The following is a 19,082-nucleotide window of genomic DNA, read 5'->3' on the forward strand; positions in this document are numbered from 1 at the left end:
CACGAAGAAGGCTCAATTGGACGTGCTGAGAAGTAATGGATTATTTTTTTGCAAAGCAACAGATGAATTAACTCAGAAGATTAGGTCCGGAGACGCTGTACGTTTGTCACCAGTGTCTAAGGAGTTTGAGGAGATTCTGTATGTAACCAAAGACTCTTGAAAACTTCTACAGCTGAACCGAGGAGAGCATTCTGGCTGGTTGCATCACTGTTTGATATGGAGGTACCAATTCTCAGGACAAGAAAAAAACTCCAGAGAGTTATTAACTCGGCCTGCGACATCACAATCTTTACTCCATCAAGAGGTGCTGTCTTAAGAAAGCAGCCTCTCTCCTCAAAGACCTCCACCACTCAGCCCATGCCCTCTTCACACCGCTACCATCAGGAACAAGGTACAGGAGCCTGAAGATGAGCACTCAACAGCACAAGGACAGCTTCTTCCCCATTGCCATCAGATTCCTGAATAATCAATGAACCAAAGGGACTGCCTTGCTTTAACTTTTTCTTTTTATTGCACTATTTTCTATTTATTTTGTAAAGCGTGTTATGAGCCCAGAGGACCCCAAAACCCAGCAGCAATATAAATTTAACAAGAGAAATGGTTACTTAAAAGTTACTTTCAATTATTTTTAAACATGAAAACAGGATCAAACTTTAACTTATTACTATTAACTTAACTTAACCCCCCTTCTAATTCTAGGCACACGTGTGTGTTATGTGTGTGTAAGTTCAGAAAAGTTCTTTGATTCACAGTCCAATCTCACTTCTCATTCCTCCAAGTTCACTGGTATCAGGCAATTCTTATACTGTGCACAGAATTTAACATTTATGAATTTCACCAGGCTTTGATGCTTGAAAGGTAAAGGGTTACCGCTGAGGAAGATTCTTGTTGGTTTTCAGAGAGATATTTGTTGCTTATTGGACACCTACAACTGATTCCTTTCGATCAGCCACTTCAGTGTCTTGCCGAAGAAATTTGCCCCATCAGGGTTCTCCAGATGATAACCTCTTTCTTTCAGGTCACCACAGAGTTCTGTTTCTGTTTCCCTTATTTCAAGTGAAACATTATATAGCCAGCCCTCTCCTCTTGTATGGACCACAAGGGTTTTTAAACAAGTTTTCCAGCTTGTCCTGTTCCAGTCCCAGCTGCTGTTGCTAAACTGTAGAACTGAATTTTCTCTCTCACATAGAGAAAGCCGCATGACCCTCTTAGAAGAGCCAACTGCATTCAGACTGTGGCACCAGACTTACTCTTGTGAGTTTGTTCATCTGTTGCTTTCGAAAACAATAATCCATTACTCCACAGCAGGTCCAATTAACACCTACTTGTGAAGTCCTGATAGGCACTCTTCAAAGTTTTTGCAAAGGCACCAGAGCCTGGACTGTCTGGCTTGAGCAGAGCTCTGGCATTTTAAATGAGAGCTATTTTGAAGTGTTCGTTTGTGACCTACACTAAAAAACCTGCCACAATTTATCTCCCATTAAAACATATCTATGTACAATATAAAATATAACATAATCTGTCACAGGTGGTTTATATAGATGTTTGCATGGTGATGCTACTGCAAAACAACGAATTTTGTGGCATGTTCACGACAATAAGTTCCGATTCTGTTTTCTCAGGTTCAAGTAAATGGCCCCAAAGCACTATTTTAAAGATTAATATGGGTGATATCTGCAGTGCCCATGCAAAGATTTATCCTCAATTAACTGCATGATAAACAGATTCACTGGTTCTTATCGCAATGCCATTTTTTGGAGCTTTTTCTGCACAAAATGACAAGGACATTTCCCACAGTGGTAAACAAAAATAGTGGAGAAACTCAGCAAGGTTGCACAGCATCCATAGAAAGTCAAAGACAGTCTACATTTTGGGCCTGAGCCCTTTTCTTCGACTGCCTTTCATGATCTATAAAATGGAGTGAACTTCTCTGGCAATTTTGTTTTCTGCACTAAACCCCAACATCTGCAGGTGTTCTTGTTCACCTTCACCCTCATGTCACTATTTACATCAAAGGAGTTGTGGTGGAACATGTATCAAGCTTTAAATTCTTTGGTGTCCACTTTTCTGATGATCTCACCTGGTCCCTGAACTCCTCTATTCTGATCAAAAAGACACAGCAGCGCCTTTATTTTCTGTGGAGCATGAAGAAAGTTCACCTCTATTCCAGGATATTGATGGATTTTTACCGCTGTACTATTGACAGCATATATGGCATCTCAGTGTACCATGGCAAATGTCTCATACCAGATGGTAAAGCACTTCAGTGAGTGGTGAAAAACAGTGGATTATCGACAACCAATTCCCCACCACTGAGAACATCTATCAGGATTGCTGTCTGGGCAAGGCGAAGGGCATCATCAAGGCTGCATCACGCCCGAACTATGAACTTTTTACTCCTCTCCCATTTGATAGGCGCTACCGGAGCCTATGCTCTCGAACCAGCAGGCTCAAGAAGAGTTTATTTTACCCCGAGGGTGTGACCCTGCTGAACCTTAAATCCCAGCGCTGAGTGGCCCTGCACTCACATTGTACTGTCAGTACTTTTAGAATTGTTTGTTTGCTGAATATGCTTGTTTTTATTTGCTCATAGTTATTTGCATACAGCACTATTTTTTCACTTCTGGTTGGATGCTAATTTTATTTTATTGGCATAATGAGAATAAAGTTGAATATAATCTAATCTAAGGATATTTCCCACATTATACTTTGAAGATATTGTGCTGCACTGTTAGCCAGAATCAGACTCACACAAGGTAAGCCTGTACAACGGGCTTTAATCCACGAAGACTTCCACAGAGCCAGGCAGTAACTCTGAGTGAGACTTCGGGAGGCCGGCACAGGCTTATATCCCGGAGGGTGATTGACACCCGACCGGGTGGGGCTTGATAAATTCAGGTTGACTGATTGACAGCCGGCCAGGTGTTGTCTTGTCCCCTTACACTCCTGCAGGTACAGAGGTTGCCCTCTGCAGTAGGCCGGTGGTGTACCACCACAGATATTTAATTGGTTGGAACACTCTGATAGGGATAAGGAAGGTGCTAAATAGATACAGTTTCTTAGTTCTACTAACAACTGCATTGAGATTAGCTAATTCAGCACAAATTGAGAAACCATTTTCTAATCTGATCTGAATACTTCTGCAATTCACAGAAAAAACTGTTTAAATCAAAACCAGAAGGAATGATACAATCAGCGCTTGTGCAGACTGGTCCTTCGATGGATCATAGTAGCAGCTTTGATCTGCACATAGTGTTTTATGCAAATATTTGCAGACAATTTGAATGATAATTGCCAAGAGACTCTAACATACCTGAAGCTTGATTGAAATTACTGTTGTTTTGGCTGAGAACATGCGCTTTCAATAACAAATCCATTTTCAAAGTTCAACATCCTGTGAAATTGTGTTTTAACATCTCCCATTCATTCCCGAGGGGTCTTGAGAGGGTGAATATGGAGGAAATGTTTCCTTTGGTCAGAGAATCAAGTACTAAATACTTGAAGAAGGCTTCAGGCCCAAAACATGAGCAATATACAGTATCTTTAACTCCGAAAGGCAGGTTGAGTTCCTCCAGCATTTTTTGTGTGCCTTTACCTCATCACAGTGTCTGTGTTTCACTAAGGATCACTGTTAAATAATAAGCAGAGATAATGCTTTGACACCTCTATCATCCCCTGAGCAGTACATTTCCACTTCCTCAAATCCTCATCAAACCCTTATCCCTTAGCTGAGGTATTGCAGTCAATTCTCATTAACTAATTGTTTGATGTCCTCCACCTTTTCTTTCCAGCAGCTTTTTCTTTGTGCAAGGACTTCCTAAGGGAGTCACTACAGTAAACTGTAAATCAGGATCAGATACAGATTGACCAGAAACAACACTTTCTGTTCTATGAAGCAAAATCTCTGTTGCACTAACACTGCAATTTTCTGAAGAATGCAAGCTTAGTGTAATCGATCTCTGAATTTGTCAGCTATTATACTGACCAAGGCTTTGTCTTTAATGAGGCTGTCTGTGGTGTAAGGTAAAACATCATGAGATGGGAATGTGTAAGGAATTACCCTGTGCAGGGCTGTAACAAGAAGGGGAGGTGTCCTTGTACTCCTGTTAGGTAAAACATCATGAGATGGGAATGTGCAGGGCTGTAACAAGATGTGAATGCATCCTTGTACTTACAAGATAAGAGAGACATTGATGGATTGAGAGGCAGGAAGCTAGCAGGGAAAGGATAGCAACAGTTTTAGTCATTGGACAAGTAATGATATGATGATGTTCTAAGCATGTATCCAAGGGTATAAAAAATCACCATTTTGCTGATAACGGCAGAATGCATTCTCCGACTAACATGGTTAGTCGCAAGTGTTACAATCCGGTAATAAAGAACAAAGAACCCTGATTTCGACTCAGCCTGGTGTTTGTCTCACTCATTCATGAACAAAGCAGACCTAACAGTGGTGATATGTAGTTACACCACTAGGTCACCAGGATGACCCCTGAATAGAAAGCAGTCCAGAGCTACAGTCTAGCCTTCCAGGTTCATCTTGCAGAGAGACAAGACCTCTTAGTGTACATATTAGTTTATTAAAGCTATCTTATACTTGCACTGCTGTTGTGGTTATTGTCAGTACAATTTAATAAACTAATATGTACACTAAGAGGTCTTGTCTCTCGCTCTCCTCAGTCCACAGTAGATACAATAATACTAGCTCTCCATCAGCTCCAGAACATCTTGAAAACAGCAACTCATACAAATGGCTGCTCTTCATCGACTACAGCTCAGCCTTCAACATCATTATTACCTCCTTGTTGGTCAAGAAGCTACAAACTCTGGGCCTCTGTACCCCACTCTGCAAGTGGATCCTTGGCTTTCTCATTAGAAGACCACAGTCAGTATGATTTGGAAGCAACGTCTCCACCTCAATGATTGTCAACACAGGCACACCCCAAGGGTGCGTGCTTAGCCCACTGCTCTACTCATTACGCACCCATGATTGTGTGACCAGGCGCAATTCCAAAACTATTTACAAGTTTGCCAATGACAGTTGTTGGCAGAATCATAAACGGCAAAGAGGAAGCGTACAGAAGGGAGATAGAGCAACTTTTTTGAGTGGTGTCACCACAACAACCTCGCACTCAACGTTATAAAAACCAAGGAGATTATTTTGGGAGTCAGGAGAACACAACCCAGTCTTCATCGAGGGCTCAGTAGTGGAGAGGGTCAATAGCTTCATGTGCCTGGGTGTCAACATCTCTGAGGTCTCCATGTTGTTGCAATCATGAAGAAAGTTCACCAGCAGTTATACTTCATGAGGTTCATGAGGAGATTTGGCATGTCAACAAAGACTCTCGAAAACTTCTGCAGGTGGACTATGGAGAGCATTCTGGCTGGTTGCATCGCTGTCTGGTATGGAGGCACCAAATCTCAGGACAAGGAAAAACTCCAGAAGGTTGTTAACTTGGCCTGTCACATCACAGGCACCAGAATTCACTCCATCAAGAACATCTGCATTAGGCAGTGTCTGAAAAAAGCAGCCTCTATCCTCAAAGACCCCCACCACGCAGGCCATGCCCTTTTCACTCTGTAACTAGTTTGCCAATGGAAAAAGGTACAGTAGCCTAAAGATGAGCACTCAGTGGCACAAGTACAGCTTCTTCCCCACTGCCATCAGATTCCTGAATTATCAATGAATAGAAGACACTGCCTTACTTTTTGTGCACAATTTTTTTTTTTATTATTGTTGTAAGATGGTTATAATATGAATATTTGGGCTGTGATGCGGCTGCAAATCACCAAATATTGTGACTTGTTCATGACAATAAATATTGATTCATCTTTTCCAGTACAATGCATAACTGTATTATGTCTGACTGCACACTAGTTGGATAGCAATCACATCATTCTTTATAGCTTTAACATATGATTACATAGCTTGAGTGGGATGCACATAAAAATGGAATGATACCGTCTCAGCACATGTCTCCAACTGAAGGATTTGGGAAAAATAATCAATAGAGGTCATTTCTGGGAGGATTTTGAATGCAGTAAAAGAAGCACCAATGAACAATGAATTCCCAAGTGGCAAATAGGGACATTTAAAATACTCTTGGACAGGTATATGGATGCAAGAAATATAGGGGGTTATGGCTCTGAGTTAGGGAAGGTTGAGATCATTGAGGGGTTTATATAGGTCAGCACAACTGGGCTGTAATGTTCTATGTTCTAGATCGGGGTGGGGGGGTAAAACTTGCTTCATGTAAGAGCCATATACAATAAACTACTGATCCCCAGACATGAAAAATATTACTTGTGCATTTTTACTCTTACGTGCATACTTTGTTACAAAAATGTTATACAAATATTTTAAAAATACATGTACGTAATGATATTTATTCATGTATGTAATTTTTGACCTGCTACTTTGTATTAGTTTCAATCATCAAAAGGTACACATTGCGACGGAATTGTGTTATTATTAATCTTTCGTTATGGATTATCTTATTTTAGTAAAGTTATTTTGTGGTTTGGATTCAGGGACAGATAATCCCTTACACACAGAACACCATTTTTGGGAGTTGAAATGTCTCCTCTGACCAGCTGTAAACAAGCTTGGATCATTGTTCCATGGAATCTGTGTAAACAGCCATAGAGCTGGAGTGATTGTCCATTGAAATGTTGAAGACAATGAGAAGTTTGCTCAGAAAAAACGTGTGTACACAAAGAGGACTTTTGCTTCAATGGCCAGTAGACAGAAAGGAGTCATTTGCTTTTGAATTATTACCTCTGAAGTGGTTTGAAGAAACTTGAAAGACAGCAGTGATGTCATGTCTTAAAGTCATTTCAGAAAGACATCTTTAATATTGCACCATCTGAAGTCAGAAATGCAGTAGCCTCCAGTGAGAGAGAATCTCTTCTTGTTGTATTCTCTTTACCATGGGAGATGCACAAATCAGTGGAAAGGAACAGCCACTTCAGCTGTCTCTTTGAAAAGAGGACAGTTTCACCGTGTCCATTTTTTTCATGTCACCCTTGCCGAGGTTTGTGAAATTATGGCCGAAGAAAACACAAGTTCTGAAACCTCTATGCAAGAGAGGGAAATCATTTGGATGAAGAAACAATTCTTTGGAAACAACTCTACAAGAATGCTGTGAGTTATGAGAAGTCTGATGCCTCTTACTTACTCCATCATCGCTTTTGAGCAACAATTTAAAGAATCTGAGTTTCAACACAAAACTGACTGAACTTTAAAGATCGACTTTTCTTAATCTTTCCGAAACTGTAATGGTTTTTGGACCTGACCACCCGCACCACCTCCTCCCTCCCACTTCCTCCCACACACACACACACACACACACACACACACAGACACACACACACACACACACACACACACACACACACACACACACACACACACACACACACTTGTGCATAGTGAGGTTAAGTTAGAGTTAAGTAAGAGGTGTTACGTTATGTTACTAATAGTTATAAATAAAAAAATATTGTTTGGAAGATAATCATTGACTTGGTGGATTTCTATTGTTGCTGGTCTAGGTCACAACAACACATATATACCAAATATTTTGTTTATATAGGTAAGCCTGCATTCAGGGTGTTGGGAGGGCATGTGGGTAGGCGACCGGGGCCAAGGTGACCGGGGTGTCAGGATCTCCAGAGTATGGTGCAGCCAGAGCCTAGGTGAGAGTCCATGGTCAGGAGCTTCAGAGGGTGAGTGGCCTGGATCACATTAACATTTCTAATTTCACTGCCCGAACAGGGCACAATCATGAGATCGTAAGCCACAGCCACTAACGCGACCATTGTGAGCACCTACGCGTACGATTCCTGTCTCACATTATATATCAAACAGCCCCAAGTGGCTTGCGAACCGCGGTTTGGCCACCCCTGATAATGAGGGTGGAAGTTGTGCGCGTGTGTCTAGGGTAGAGCTTCTGGCAAAATGGCTAACCAGAGTCATAGATTGATTCACGGTGGAACAAGCCCTTTAGCTCAACTTGCTTATCCCACTTCCCTGCATTTCATCCATATCCTTCTCATCCTTTCTATCCATCCAGGTACATAATGCAAATATATTTTAAATGTCATAATTGAATCTATTTCTATATTTTTCACTGATTCTGAGATACAGTTTCTGCTCAGATTCCTCTTAAATCTCTCCTCTCTTTCCTTAAACTTATGCTCTCTAATTCTCGAATCATCTACCCTGGGAAAAAGACTGTAAGCTTTCACTTCATCTACAGCCTTCATGATCTTAAATACATTTATAAATCAAGCCATGGCCTCTTGTGCTCCAGGGAATAAAGAGACAACCTTGCCCAACATCTCCCTATAGTGCAAGTCCTCCAGTCTCCTCTATATCTCAGTGATTCTCGTCTGCATCTCTTTCACCTTATTGATGTCCAAGTGGGATTCTACCAATACCTTGCAAGATGAAGCCCCAACTTTTGTACTCAATACCTTGCCCAGTGAAGGCAAACAGTTCAAATGACTTCTTCGCCACCCTGAATACCCAAGTTGACACTTTCAGGAAATATGACAAGGCTTCACACTTACATCAAGTTGAATAAACATTCAAAATCACAAAAAAAAATTAAGGTTGCATGAAAAGCACCAGAAATTGGAACTAAATTTGAAAGCTCTTTCTGGAGGATGGGGGGTGAAGCTCGTCACCTTCTATTCTGTGTCAATCCATAGATGAAACTCAAAATAACCTGCCACCAGAAAACTAAAACAAAAACGGAAAATTCTGAAACCACTCTGCAGGTCTGGCAAATGGAAAGGGCTACAATGTTTATCTTTTGGGTAGAGTCTTCTGACGAAGGGTTTTTCACCTAAACATTAGGTCTGATGCTGTCTGACCTGCTGAGTGCTTCCAGCATTTTCTATATTTTAAAAAATATATATTAATTCAGGCACCCAGCACAGTAACAGGCCCTTCCAGCCCACGAGCCCATGCTGTCCAAATACACCCAGACGACCAATAAACCTACTGACCCTGTGCATCTTTGGAAGGTCAGAGGAAGCCAGAACACCCAGAGGAAATCCATGCGATCATTGTGAGGCAGAGGCGGATTCGAATCCATTTCGCTGATGCCGCAATAATGTTGTACTAACCACTACTCTACACGCTTCGTTGTGCTTCCATAGAATTTGTTACATTTTTCTGTCATGGATTTCCCCCAGTGGCTCATGCTTGGTCTGACAGTGAGATGGTTATAGATATAAATTCTCATTTTCCATCCCCTTTCTTTATTGTGACAAATGGTCCAAATTCTAAATGTTACGGGAACCGCAACTTCTAGTAGTTAAAAAACAATGCCAACTTCATTGATTCTCTTGAGTGAAAAGCACTGCTGCGTGAAAATTCCATGCGGACTCAGAGTCTAGTGGTCAGGTTACTGAACTGTCCACGTGGAGATCACAAGTTTGAATCCCACAATGGCTAGCGTCAGAAATGGTGACCGCGACATTTCCAGATTGTTGTAAAATCCATCTAATGTCATCAGGGAAGAAAATATGGCACCTGCCCCCAATCTGATTTGCAAAATTTAAAATAGTTAGCCTTTTTCCCAGAGTAGGAGAGTCTAAAACCCAAGGGCAATGGTACAAGGTGAGAGGGGATGGATAGATATGTAGAACAGGCTGGCACTGGTTGAATCACAACATTTAAAAAAAACAAGTATGCTTATAGGAATGATTTAGAGAGATCTGGGGAAAATACAAGGAAATGAGACTAGCTCAGGTGGATATCTTGGTCACCATAGACATGGAAGGGCCAGTCTTTTCTGACGCAAGAACTATAAAATTCCATGCCAAACCATTCAGTTCAATCGTCTGCAGATAACCAAATGTTGGTTTGCAAATAAACAAATATTATATTTTTTTTGAATAAGCCGATCTACTTAGAAATGAAGAGCAAGTAGAAATTCATCTTTTCAGAAGATGCGGGAAGAGGTCTGAACAAGCACATGACAAGGTGGAGGATAAGGGAGTAGACTTGCGATGGGATCAAAACATTTATTACAAATTATGCAATCAGTTCTCTCTTCATAGTTTATTTCCTGATTCATGAAGAAACTAATGAACACCCAACACTCAAACTCTCATTTTTACATCTCCAAATATTTTTGGTCAATAATTCGGTTCCTGTGCGGAAAGAATCCTCTCTCACCGACAGCAACACAAAGTATTGCATGGGTGAGGAATGATGCCATGCATTTGGATTGTAATTGCAAGAACTCATCCACCATTAACCGTGAGGGAACAACACAATTGTGTCTTGTTACTCTTTCTTTGGCTTGGCTTCACGGACGAAGATTTATGGAGGGGGTAAACGTCCACGTCAGCTGCAGGCTCGTTTGTGGCTGACAAGTCCGATGCGGGACAGGCAGACACGGTTGCAATAATTACTAACAGGTAACAGAATGCCCCACTGTTACTCACCTCCCAGACAGGCCCCCATTGCCAGAGCAAAAATCAAAGGCTTTACTGGCAGGTTTACCTCAGCAGCCTGGCTCAGATTTAGCAGCACAGGAATCTATTAAGAAAAAAGAGAATAAGACAGTTGGGATCAATTTTTAATTCAGTGTAACTCAAAATAATATTAAGGTGATGAGTGAAAACCAATTGCAGTTATATTTCAAAGGATTACAGTGTGCAATCTTATTCCTTTGTACTAAGCCTTTACATAAAATTATTTTACTGAGCAACACCAGTAAACAAAGCAGCAATTATCACAATAACTTGTTTTACTCAGATTTCTAAGTGATCTATTAAGAGAATCTTTCAAGTCACTTGCCTGATAACAGCTGCACCCAATTAACTCCCCTTAGCCCAAGTTTATCCTCATTCATACAAATCTTGAAAGTTAAGGAACGGTGAACATTTATTTCTGAAATGTTCCCCCAATGAAATTCCGATCACCTGGATGGGGTCATTTGCCAACACAATGTCTAGTAATGGCCCCTTCTTCCCCCTCTTACTTTTCCCCCTCCATTCTCCCCCCCTCTGCCTTCTTCCCCCCCTTCCCCCACCACTTCTCCCCTTCCCCCACCACTTCTCCCCTTCCTGGTTGAGCTAGCTACATGCTGCTTCAAGAAAAACTCCTCGATTCACTCAACAAATTCTGTCCCATCTAAGCCTCTGGCATTAAGGATATCCCAGTCAATAGAAGTCTCCCACAACAACCTTATTGCTTTTGCATCTTTCCATAATCTGTCGACATATCTGTTCCTTCATCTCCTGATGGCTATTAGGGGACTTATACTATAGCTCTATCAGAGAGATTGCACCTTTCTTATTTCTTCCCATGCTTCCTCAGTCGCACAGCCCTCTCATTACCCACAGTGCCTCAGTCATTGAGCCCTCTCATTACCCACACTGCCTCAGTAGTTGGGTTCTCTCCTTGAATAGCAATGCTATGCCTCCACCTCTTTGTCTAGTTCATCTAAAACAACAAAACCAAGGAGTATTTCATCATGTAAGAGAAATATTTTGCAACCAGTAAATGAATTGCAACTGAAGAAACTGCAATCTTCAAATTCCTTTCAATGTATTTCCTTGTTTTTAGGTATTCTCAGAAACTATCCTGTTTAAAATGGCACTAAAAATCAATGCTGAGTTGAATGGGTTTGTTCAAAATTGGCATGGCAACCGAAAGGAAAGAAAATACTGAGATACATTGCTGGAAGGTTAAAATCAAAACATATATTGGTAGCAGTGTTTTTTCTGACTTACCATTGTTGCTGTGAAAGGAATATTATCTATCAAGGAGCTTGCCAGGGCACTGACCCAAATTACTAAGACGAGAGCGACTGCAAGTCGTTGGTCTTCTGGAACAGACTGGAATAAAAAGAGAGTAATGGGGGAATTACCACAAAAAAATTAACAGATAAAAATCAGCCAATTCCAATGGACATAAATTTTTCTGGAAATCCTCAGTAGGTGATTTGCCATCACACATCCAATGCCTTCAGGTCTTTGATTGAAAAATTATTACTTTTTTCCCCCAAATAAAACACAAAAATCTGTGGGCACCGTGGTTGAAGTAAAAACACAACGCTGGAGAAACTCAGCAGGTCAAACAGTATTCTTTATATAGCAAAGATAAAAATACATAACTGAAGTTTCAGGTATGGGAAAATGTCAGCAGGCGTCTGAACAAAAACGTGGGGGTGAGTGTGGTTGTAAAGGCAAGAGGCAATAGGTGGAGAAGGGAGGGAAGGGACAGCAGCAATCAAGGGGAGGAGGGATGCATAGGCGAATAGAGAGGGAAGGGGAGGAGGATTGGAAAGGGGAAAGGAAGGGGGAAGGGGGAAGATGAGTCCAGGTTAGCAGAAAATGGAAAAATCAATGTTAATGCCATCTGGTTGGAGAGTGCCCAGGAGAAAATCATGTGTTGTTCCTCTAATTTTCGCGTGATCTTGGTGGGATAGTACACAGGGTCATGGGCAGATATGTGAGTATGGAGTGTGACAGACCTGAAATGGTTGGCTACTGGGAGGTCACTGTCACTGGTGCAGATGGAGCAAAACGATCTCCCAATCTGTGCCCAAAATATCCGAAGTAGAGAAGACCAGAAAGAGAGCACTGGATGCAGTAAATCAGTCCTACAGATACACAAGTGGAAAGCCTATTTGGGGCCTGGACCGTGGTGAGGGAGGAGGTGTGGACGCAAATGTGGCACCTCTTGTGGACATAGGGGAAGGTACCAGGAGATGGTGATTAGTGGGGAGGGATGTGTGCACAACGAAGTCATGGAGGGTGTGGACCCTATGGAAGGCAGAGAGGGGAAGATGTGTCTGGTAGGGAGATCCTGTTGTAAGTGCATGAAATTCCAGAGGATATGATGTGGAGGCTGGTTGGGTGGTAAGTGAGGATAAGGGGGATTGCTGTGTCCGGGAGCAGAGGGTGCCAGAGCAGATGAGCGGGAAGTGGAGGAGATGTGGGTGAGAGCTGAGTCGATGGTGGTGGATGGAAAGCCACGTTTGTGGAAGAAGGCAAACATCTCAGAAAATCTGGACTGGAAGACCTCCTCTTGGGAACAGATGCAGTGGAGATGAAGAAATTGAGAGAAGGGGGATAGAATCCTTGCAGGGGACGGGATAAGTGTAGTCAAGGTACTTATGGGAGTTATGTCGGTGTTTCTCCTGACAGATGTGGCCTAAATTGCTGAAGGCATCCAGCATTTTCTGCTTGTATTTCAGATTTCCGGCATGCCAGATTTCACTTCAGCATGGAATCATAAAAGGTTACATTTCAGCGATATGCTCCTAAACCTCTTCTGTACCCTTTCTGAAGACTGTACATCCTTCCAGCAATGGGGTGACCAGAATTGCACACAGTGTTTCAAGTGAGGCCTAACCAAACGTTTGAATAGCCGCAAACGTTTTGTATTCAATGCACTGTCCAATGATAGCAACCTTCACATATATATTTACCACCTTGCCTGTTTGTGTAGCCTCTTTCAAGGACATATACATGTGGACCCTCCCCCCACCCCTCAACCGCAGTTTTTTCTGCTCATTCAATGCTTTAAGAGTCGTGCCATTCACTGTCTACTTTCCCATTGCCCAAGCTGCAACAACACTGCTCGTTTGTCTGGATTAAACTCCATCTGCCCTTTCTCTGTAAATATAACCATATAACCATTTACGGAGCGGAAACAGGCCATGTTGGCCTTTCGACTCCGCACCGGTTCACTGATTTTGTGATCTAGAATTAAGTTCTGTTATATTCTTTGCTGGCTCTCCACACTGAATCCAAAGTTAGATCCAGGCAAGAGAAATAAAAAAAAATGCACATTGTGAAGCCCAGATTAAAATAATGAAGTACTTTGCAGTTATAGTGAATGAAACAATAGTGAATGAAACTGACAATATGGCTGATGAGATATTATACATTCTAGTTCTCTTCTCCATATCGAAGTGAGAATTTAAAATAAAACTAGAGCATACTGCAGCATTATGGAGGCGTTGCGCTCAAAGAAAACCATACATTTCATGATTTTCCATAACCCAAACTGTTTTTTTTTCCTCATTGCATCTCATGTCATAATGTTTTTCTTTTAACATAATAACACCACACTTTCACTGTCTATAGGCAAAAGAATTCTGATCGCATTTTTGGCAGAAAAGGTTGCTGTTATAATTAACTAGAATTGCATGTTACATTGTTTGATAAAGTATAATTGTACAGTATCAATAAAAGAAATTGCTTTGTCACTTTCCAAAACCAGTCACTTCAGTGGCCTCCCGCTGTAATCTGGCAGCTGGTCACCACTGAACAGGGATCAATAATAGACATTGCTTTGTCTGTTTCCAAACTTAAATCCTTAAGCAGCCTTTCATTGTGAGAAAGGAGCCTGTGATAATTGTTCTTGGTGCACCAACTCACTGTGTATCTTTTGTGCTTATTTATACTTTCATATAAATTCAATAAGAGTGAATCTGATCTCAGACTGAATTTGTGGATTTGTAATGTTCCATTTCCTGAATGCAAATTCATTGAAGAATTTTAGCATTATCTAAACATTAAAGTACAAAATGAGAAAAGGATGTGCTGCCCATTGATGTTTTTTCTTTGTGTCCTCAGGATCTCAGTATTTAGCTCAATACAGACCCTTCAGCCCACAGTGTTCTGCTGACCTATGTAAACTTACACAACAATCTAATTTCCTCTACTTCACACCTAGAACCCCCCCTCCCCCCATGAAATGATGTATAAGGGGGTAATACTGATTACACTTGTCATTTCCATATCAGCAGATTGCATGGAGTGTTTGGGAAGGCCATAGTTAATTCCTCCAGCTGAGACTTTAAGGGGCAATGTCTAGAAGAATTAGAACATTGAACATTACAGCACAAAACAGGCCCTTTGGCCCTTGATGTTGTGCTGACCTACATAAACCTACTCCACATCAATCTAACTTTTCCCTGCCACACACACATAAGCCTCTATTTTACTTACATCCATGTACTTATCTCAGAAACTTTAGATTATGCCTCTTGGACCAGCCTCCACCGTCACCCTTGGTAATGCATTCCAGGCACCCACCCCTCTCTGTGTGAAAAACAACCTATTTCTGACATCTCCCCTAAACATTTCTCCACTCACCTTAAACAGATGTACTCTGCTATTACTATAATCACCCCAGGGAAAAGTTGCTGGCTCTCCACCCTATCTAAGCCCCTTTTAATCTTATATTAGGTCACCTCTTACCTTTCTTCGAACCAAAGAGAAAAGCCCCAGCTCAGTCAACTTCGTTTCAGTCAAACAGGCAATATTTTGGTAAATATCTTCTGCGTCCTCTCTAATGCATCTACATCATTCCTGTGATAAGGGGACTGGAACTGAATGAAATGCTGCGTCTGGTCTAACCAGAGTTTTATAGGGCTGAAACTACCAAAGAGCTCTTGAATCGATTACCCCAAGGCCAGCACACCATAAGCTTTTTTAAACACCCTATCAACTTGAGCTGCATCCATGATGGACCTGGACCCCAAGATCCCTTTGTTCCTCCACACTGTTAAGAATCCTACCATTAACCAGCTCACACTTATCCAGATTGAACTTCAACTGCCATTTCTCCACCTAATTCTACATCTGTCTACATCCTCCTGAAACCTCTACTCAACCTTCTACACTACCCACGACACCTCCAACCTTTGTGTCATCTGCCTTCGTGAACATTAAACCTTGGTTATATTTGTCATCTCTACTGGACACAATAGATTGCACACAACCATTTTCAAGAGGGGCTGAACTCTGAAAGCAAAGCTCATTCTGTCTGTTCCTGAAGCGTCTCTTGGTTTATCCACAAACGTTAATACATCGGTGCTTAGATAGTGCAGCTTGCCAGAAGGCACAACGTAATGCATATCCAAAATATATTAGCACAATCTCCCTTTTGAATTTCCTTGTTAATTTCAGGTCAATTTCACAGGATCAGTGATGTCCAGCTTGTGGAAAGTCATGAACACCAGTAAACACGTTTAGGGCAATAATGGACCCTTCAATGCAGCAGTGAAGGTGGTTAAGTCACGAATGATGTGCCTTATTGTGGGGAGTTGGCAAAAAAATATTTTTAAGTATCCTGCCAATTTTATTTTAAGAATGATTATGTGTTTTCAGATTTAAATGCAGGAGAACTTGTTTTCAACAGTACACCTGGCTGGTGAGAGTTAATTGTGTTCAGTCAGGGTCAGGCTAATTAAATTATTTTAAGAGAGCCCTTGGCATCATCAATGCATTCGATGCAGAGCATCTGTTTGTTAATGGGAAGTGATGAGCCGCAGGAGAAATTAATTGCTTGGCTTTATCCCTACCTGTAAGACAGCTTAAAACAGGTCAACAACTTAATAGCTTGCTGTCATATTGCTCAATCTGCTGCCTTCCTGAGGGTTGAAATTGTGCTGAGCTTAGCACCTGCACTAGGCTCCTGTTAAAACTGTTAAAAAATGAAAATCAGATTTGAGTGAATGATAAAATGTTACGAGCCCAGAGGACCCATAAACCCAGTAGCAATAGATACTCACCAAGACAAATCATTACTTAAACAAAAGTTGCTTTTAATTATCTTTAAACATGAAAACAGAATCACACTTTAACTTATCACTATTGACTTAACTAACCTAACTTAACCCCCTTCTAATACTAAGTACATGTGTGTGTAATATGTATGTAAGTTCAGAAAAGTTCTTTGGTTCACAGTCCAATCTCACTTCTCATTCCTTCATGTCCACTGGTTGCAGGCAATTCTTATACTGTGCACAGAATTTAACATTTATAAAGTTCACCAGGCTTTGGTGCTTGAAAGGTAAATGGTTACCACTCAGGAAGGTTCTCGTCGGTTTTCAGAGAGAGATTTGTTGTATGCTGGACCCCCCACAACTGATTCCTTTTTAATCAGCCTCTTCAGTGTCTTGCCGAAGAAACTTGCCCCCTCAAGGTTCTCCAGATGATAACCTCTTTCTTCCAGGCACCACAGAGTTTGTTTTTGTTTCTCTTATTTCAAGTGAAACATTAGACAGCCAGTCCTCTCCTCTTGCATGAACCACAAGGGCTTTAAACAGGCTGAACTAAGCACTCACAACTCATCTTCCAAATGGGGTTTTTCACAAGCTGGCCAGCTTGTCCTCTTCCAGTCCCAGCTGTTGCTGCTGCTAACTATAGTACTGTAGAACTGATCTGTCTGTCTGTCTGTCTGTCTGTCTGTCTGTCTGTCTGTCTCTCTCTCTCTCTCTCAGACAATCTGCATCTCCGACAAGCTCTTTCATCTGTTGCGTTTTTGTGAACAACAATCCATTAGTGAAGCCTCTTGGGAACTCTCCAAAACTTTTGCAAATGCTGTTGGCCTCAACATGTCTAGAATGAGCAGAGCTCCAGTATTTTAAATAAGATCTGTTTTAAAGTGTTCGTATGTTACCTACACTAAAAATCTGCCCTAATTTATCTCCCCAAAAAGTATCTATATTCTGCACTCATCTGTCTAAGACAGTAGTTCTCAACCTTTTTTTGTTTCCTCTCACGTACCACCTTAAATAATCTCTTAATAATCACATAGCACCTATGGCATCCTACGCCATAAGTGTTCTGTGGTTAGTAAGGGATTACTTTAGATCAGTGCTTTTCAAACTTTTTCTTTCCACTCATATACCACCTTAAGTATTCCCTATGCCATAGGTGCTCTTTGGTTAGTAAGGGATTGCTTAAGGTGGTATGTGAATGGAAAGAAAAAGGCTGAAAAGTACTGCTTTAATCACACCTAATTTACTCATTATGTGCAGGGTTTCATAACTCCAAAGGAAATGGGCCAATGACAATTTTTCTCAAGCAAAATAATTCAGTAAAAATTGGGTCTAGAGCAGTGGTTCTCAACCTTCCTTTCCCACTAACATACCACCTTAAGCAATCCCTTACTAATCACAGACCATCTATGGCATAGGGATTATTTAAAGTGGCATATGAGTGGAAATAAAAAGTTTGAAAACTACTGATCTCATCAAGTTTATTGATATCTGATTGCACAAGTACAACCCAACAAAACAGCATTCTCCAATCCTCAATGCAAAACATGCAGACATACAACCAGATATGAAACATATACAGATAAACAATATGTATATAGGACAACTATTTCATCTATACAAATAAATAAATATATAGATGTGAAAGTTTTGGACGGTCAGTGTGAGCAGTTCCTTTGGTTGTTCAGCATTCCCACTGCCATGAGAAGAAGCCATTCTACAGCCTGATGGTGCTGGCTCTGATCCTCCTGTATCTCTTCCCCAATGGGAGCAGCTAAAAGATGCTGCGTTCTGGGTGGAAGGGTTCCTCAATGATTTTGTGCATCCTTTTCAGACCACAATCCCAAGAAAGCACATCAATGGTGGTGGGGGTGGGTGGGGGGTGGGAAGTGGTGAAAGGGACAACCCAATGATCCTTTCTGCCTCTCTTATAGTACTGTGGATTGACCTTTGATCCATTTCTCTGCAGCAACTGTACCACACTGAGATCCAGCCAGCAAGGCTACTCTCGATTGAGCTCCCATAGAAGTTAATATAATGGTGGCCTTAGACACCCAGAGCTTCTCACTATTGTAAACAGATTCCCGAGGTTCCATTTCATGAATTTTAATTTCAACTTCCTGCCCTTTCTCTACTCCATCCTTCCCCAGTAAAGGCAGAGATAGAGTTTCTTTGGTCCTCTTTTTTTTACCCCACAAGCCTAACATCCAGCATATTATCCTTTGCCACTTCTACTTGCTCCCACAGGATCCCACTTCCTGCCACATCTCTCCATCTTCCCCCTTGTGGTGTGCATCCCTGAACTATTGAATATCAACCACTATCTTCCAATAATCCTCCTCCCCTGGTCTTTCTCCTTCCCATATCCCTCTGTCTCCTTTCCTCAGATCCCCACCACTTTCCTTCTCCTATCAGGGAGCTGTGATTTTTCTTTTATTGTAATAAAGAAACATGTTTTTTAAAAAAAAAATCAATTATGTTTTATTAGCTATAGACTCAAGACTGTGTGGAGAGATCCATCTTGAATCCAATCAAAGC

At 41.3% G+C, this 19,082-nt stretch overlaps 1 protein-coding gene across 4 annotated transcripts in view; it reads right to left on the reverse strand.

The window, feature by feature from the left end:
• oca2 (oculocutaneous albinism II) overlaps window positions 1–19,082 on the reverse strand; it is a 484,102-nt gene that overhangs the window by 72,628 nt on the left and 392,392 nt on the right. For all 4 annotated transcript variants that reach the window (XR_011342330.1, XM_069891904.1, XM_069891903.1 and 1 more), the window contains 2 exons: window positions 11,755–11,859; window positions 10,462–10,555 (listed from right to left, as the gene is read on the reverse strand). Coding sequence is in view for 3 of the 4 variants with exons in the window: in XM_069891904.1 (XP_069748005.1) it covers window positions 10,462–10,555; window positions 11,755–11,859 (199 nt within the window). In the remaining variant the exon portion in view is untranslated. The remainder of the gene's footprint in view (window positions 1–10,461; window positions 10,556–11,754; window positions 11,860–19,082) is intronic.

This window comes from Narcine bancroftii, chromosome 7 (assembly GCF_036971445.1).
Source record: "Narcine bancroftii isolate sNarBan1 chromosome 7, sNarBan1.hap1, whole genome shotgun sequence".
NCBI lineage: Eukaryota > Metazoa > Chordata > Chondrichthyes > Torpediniformes > Narcinidae > Narcine > Narcine bancroftii.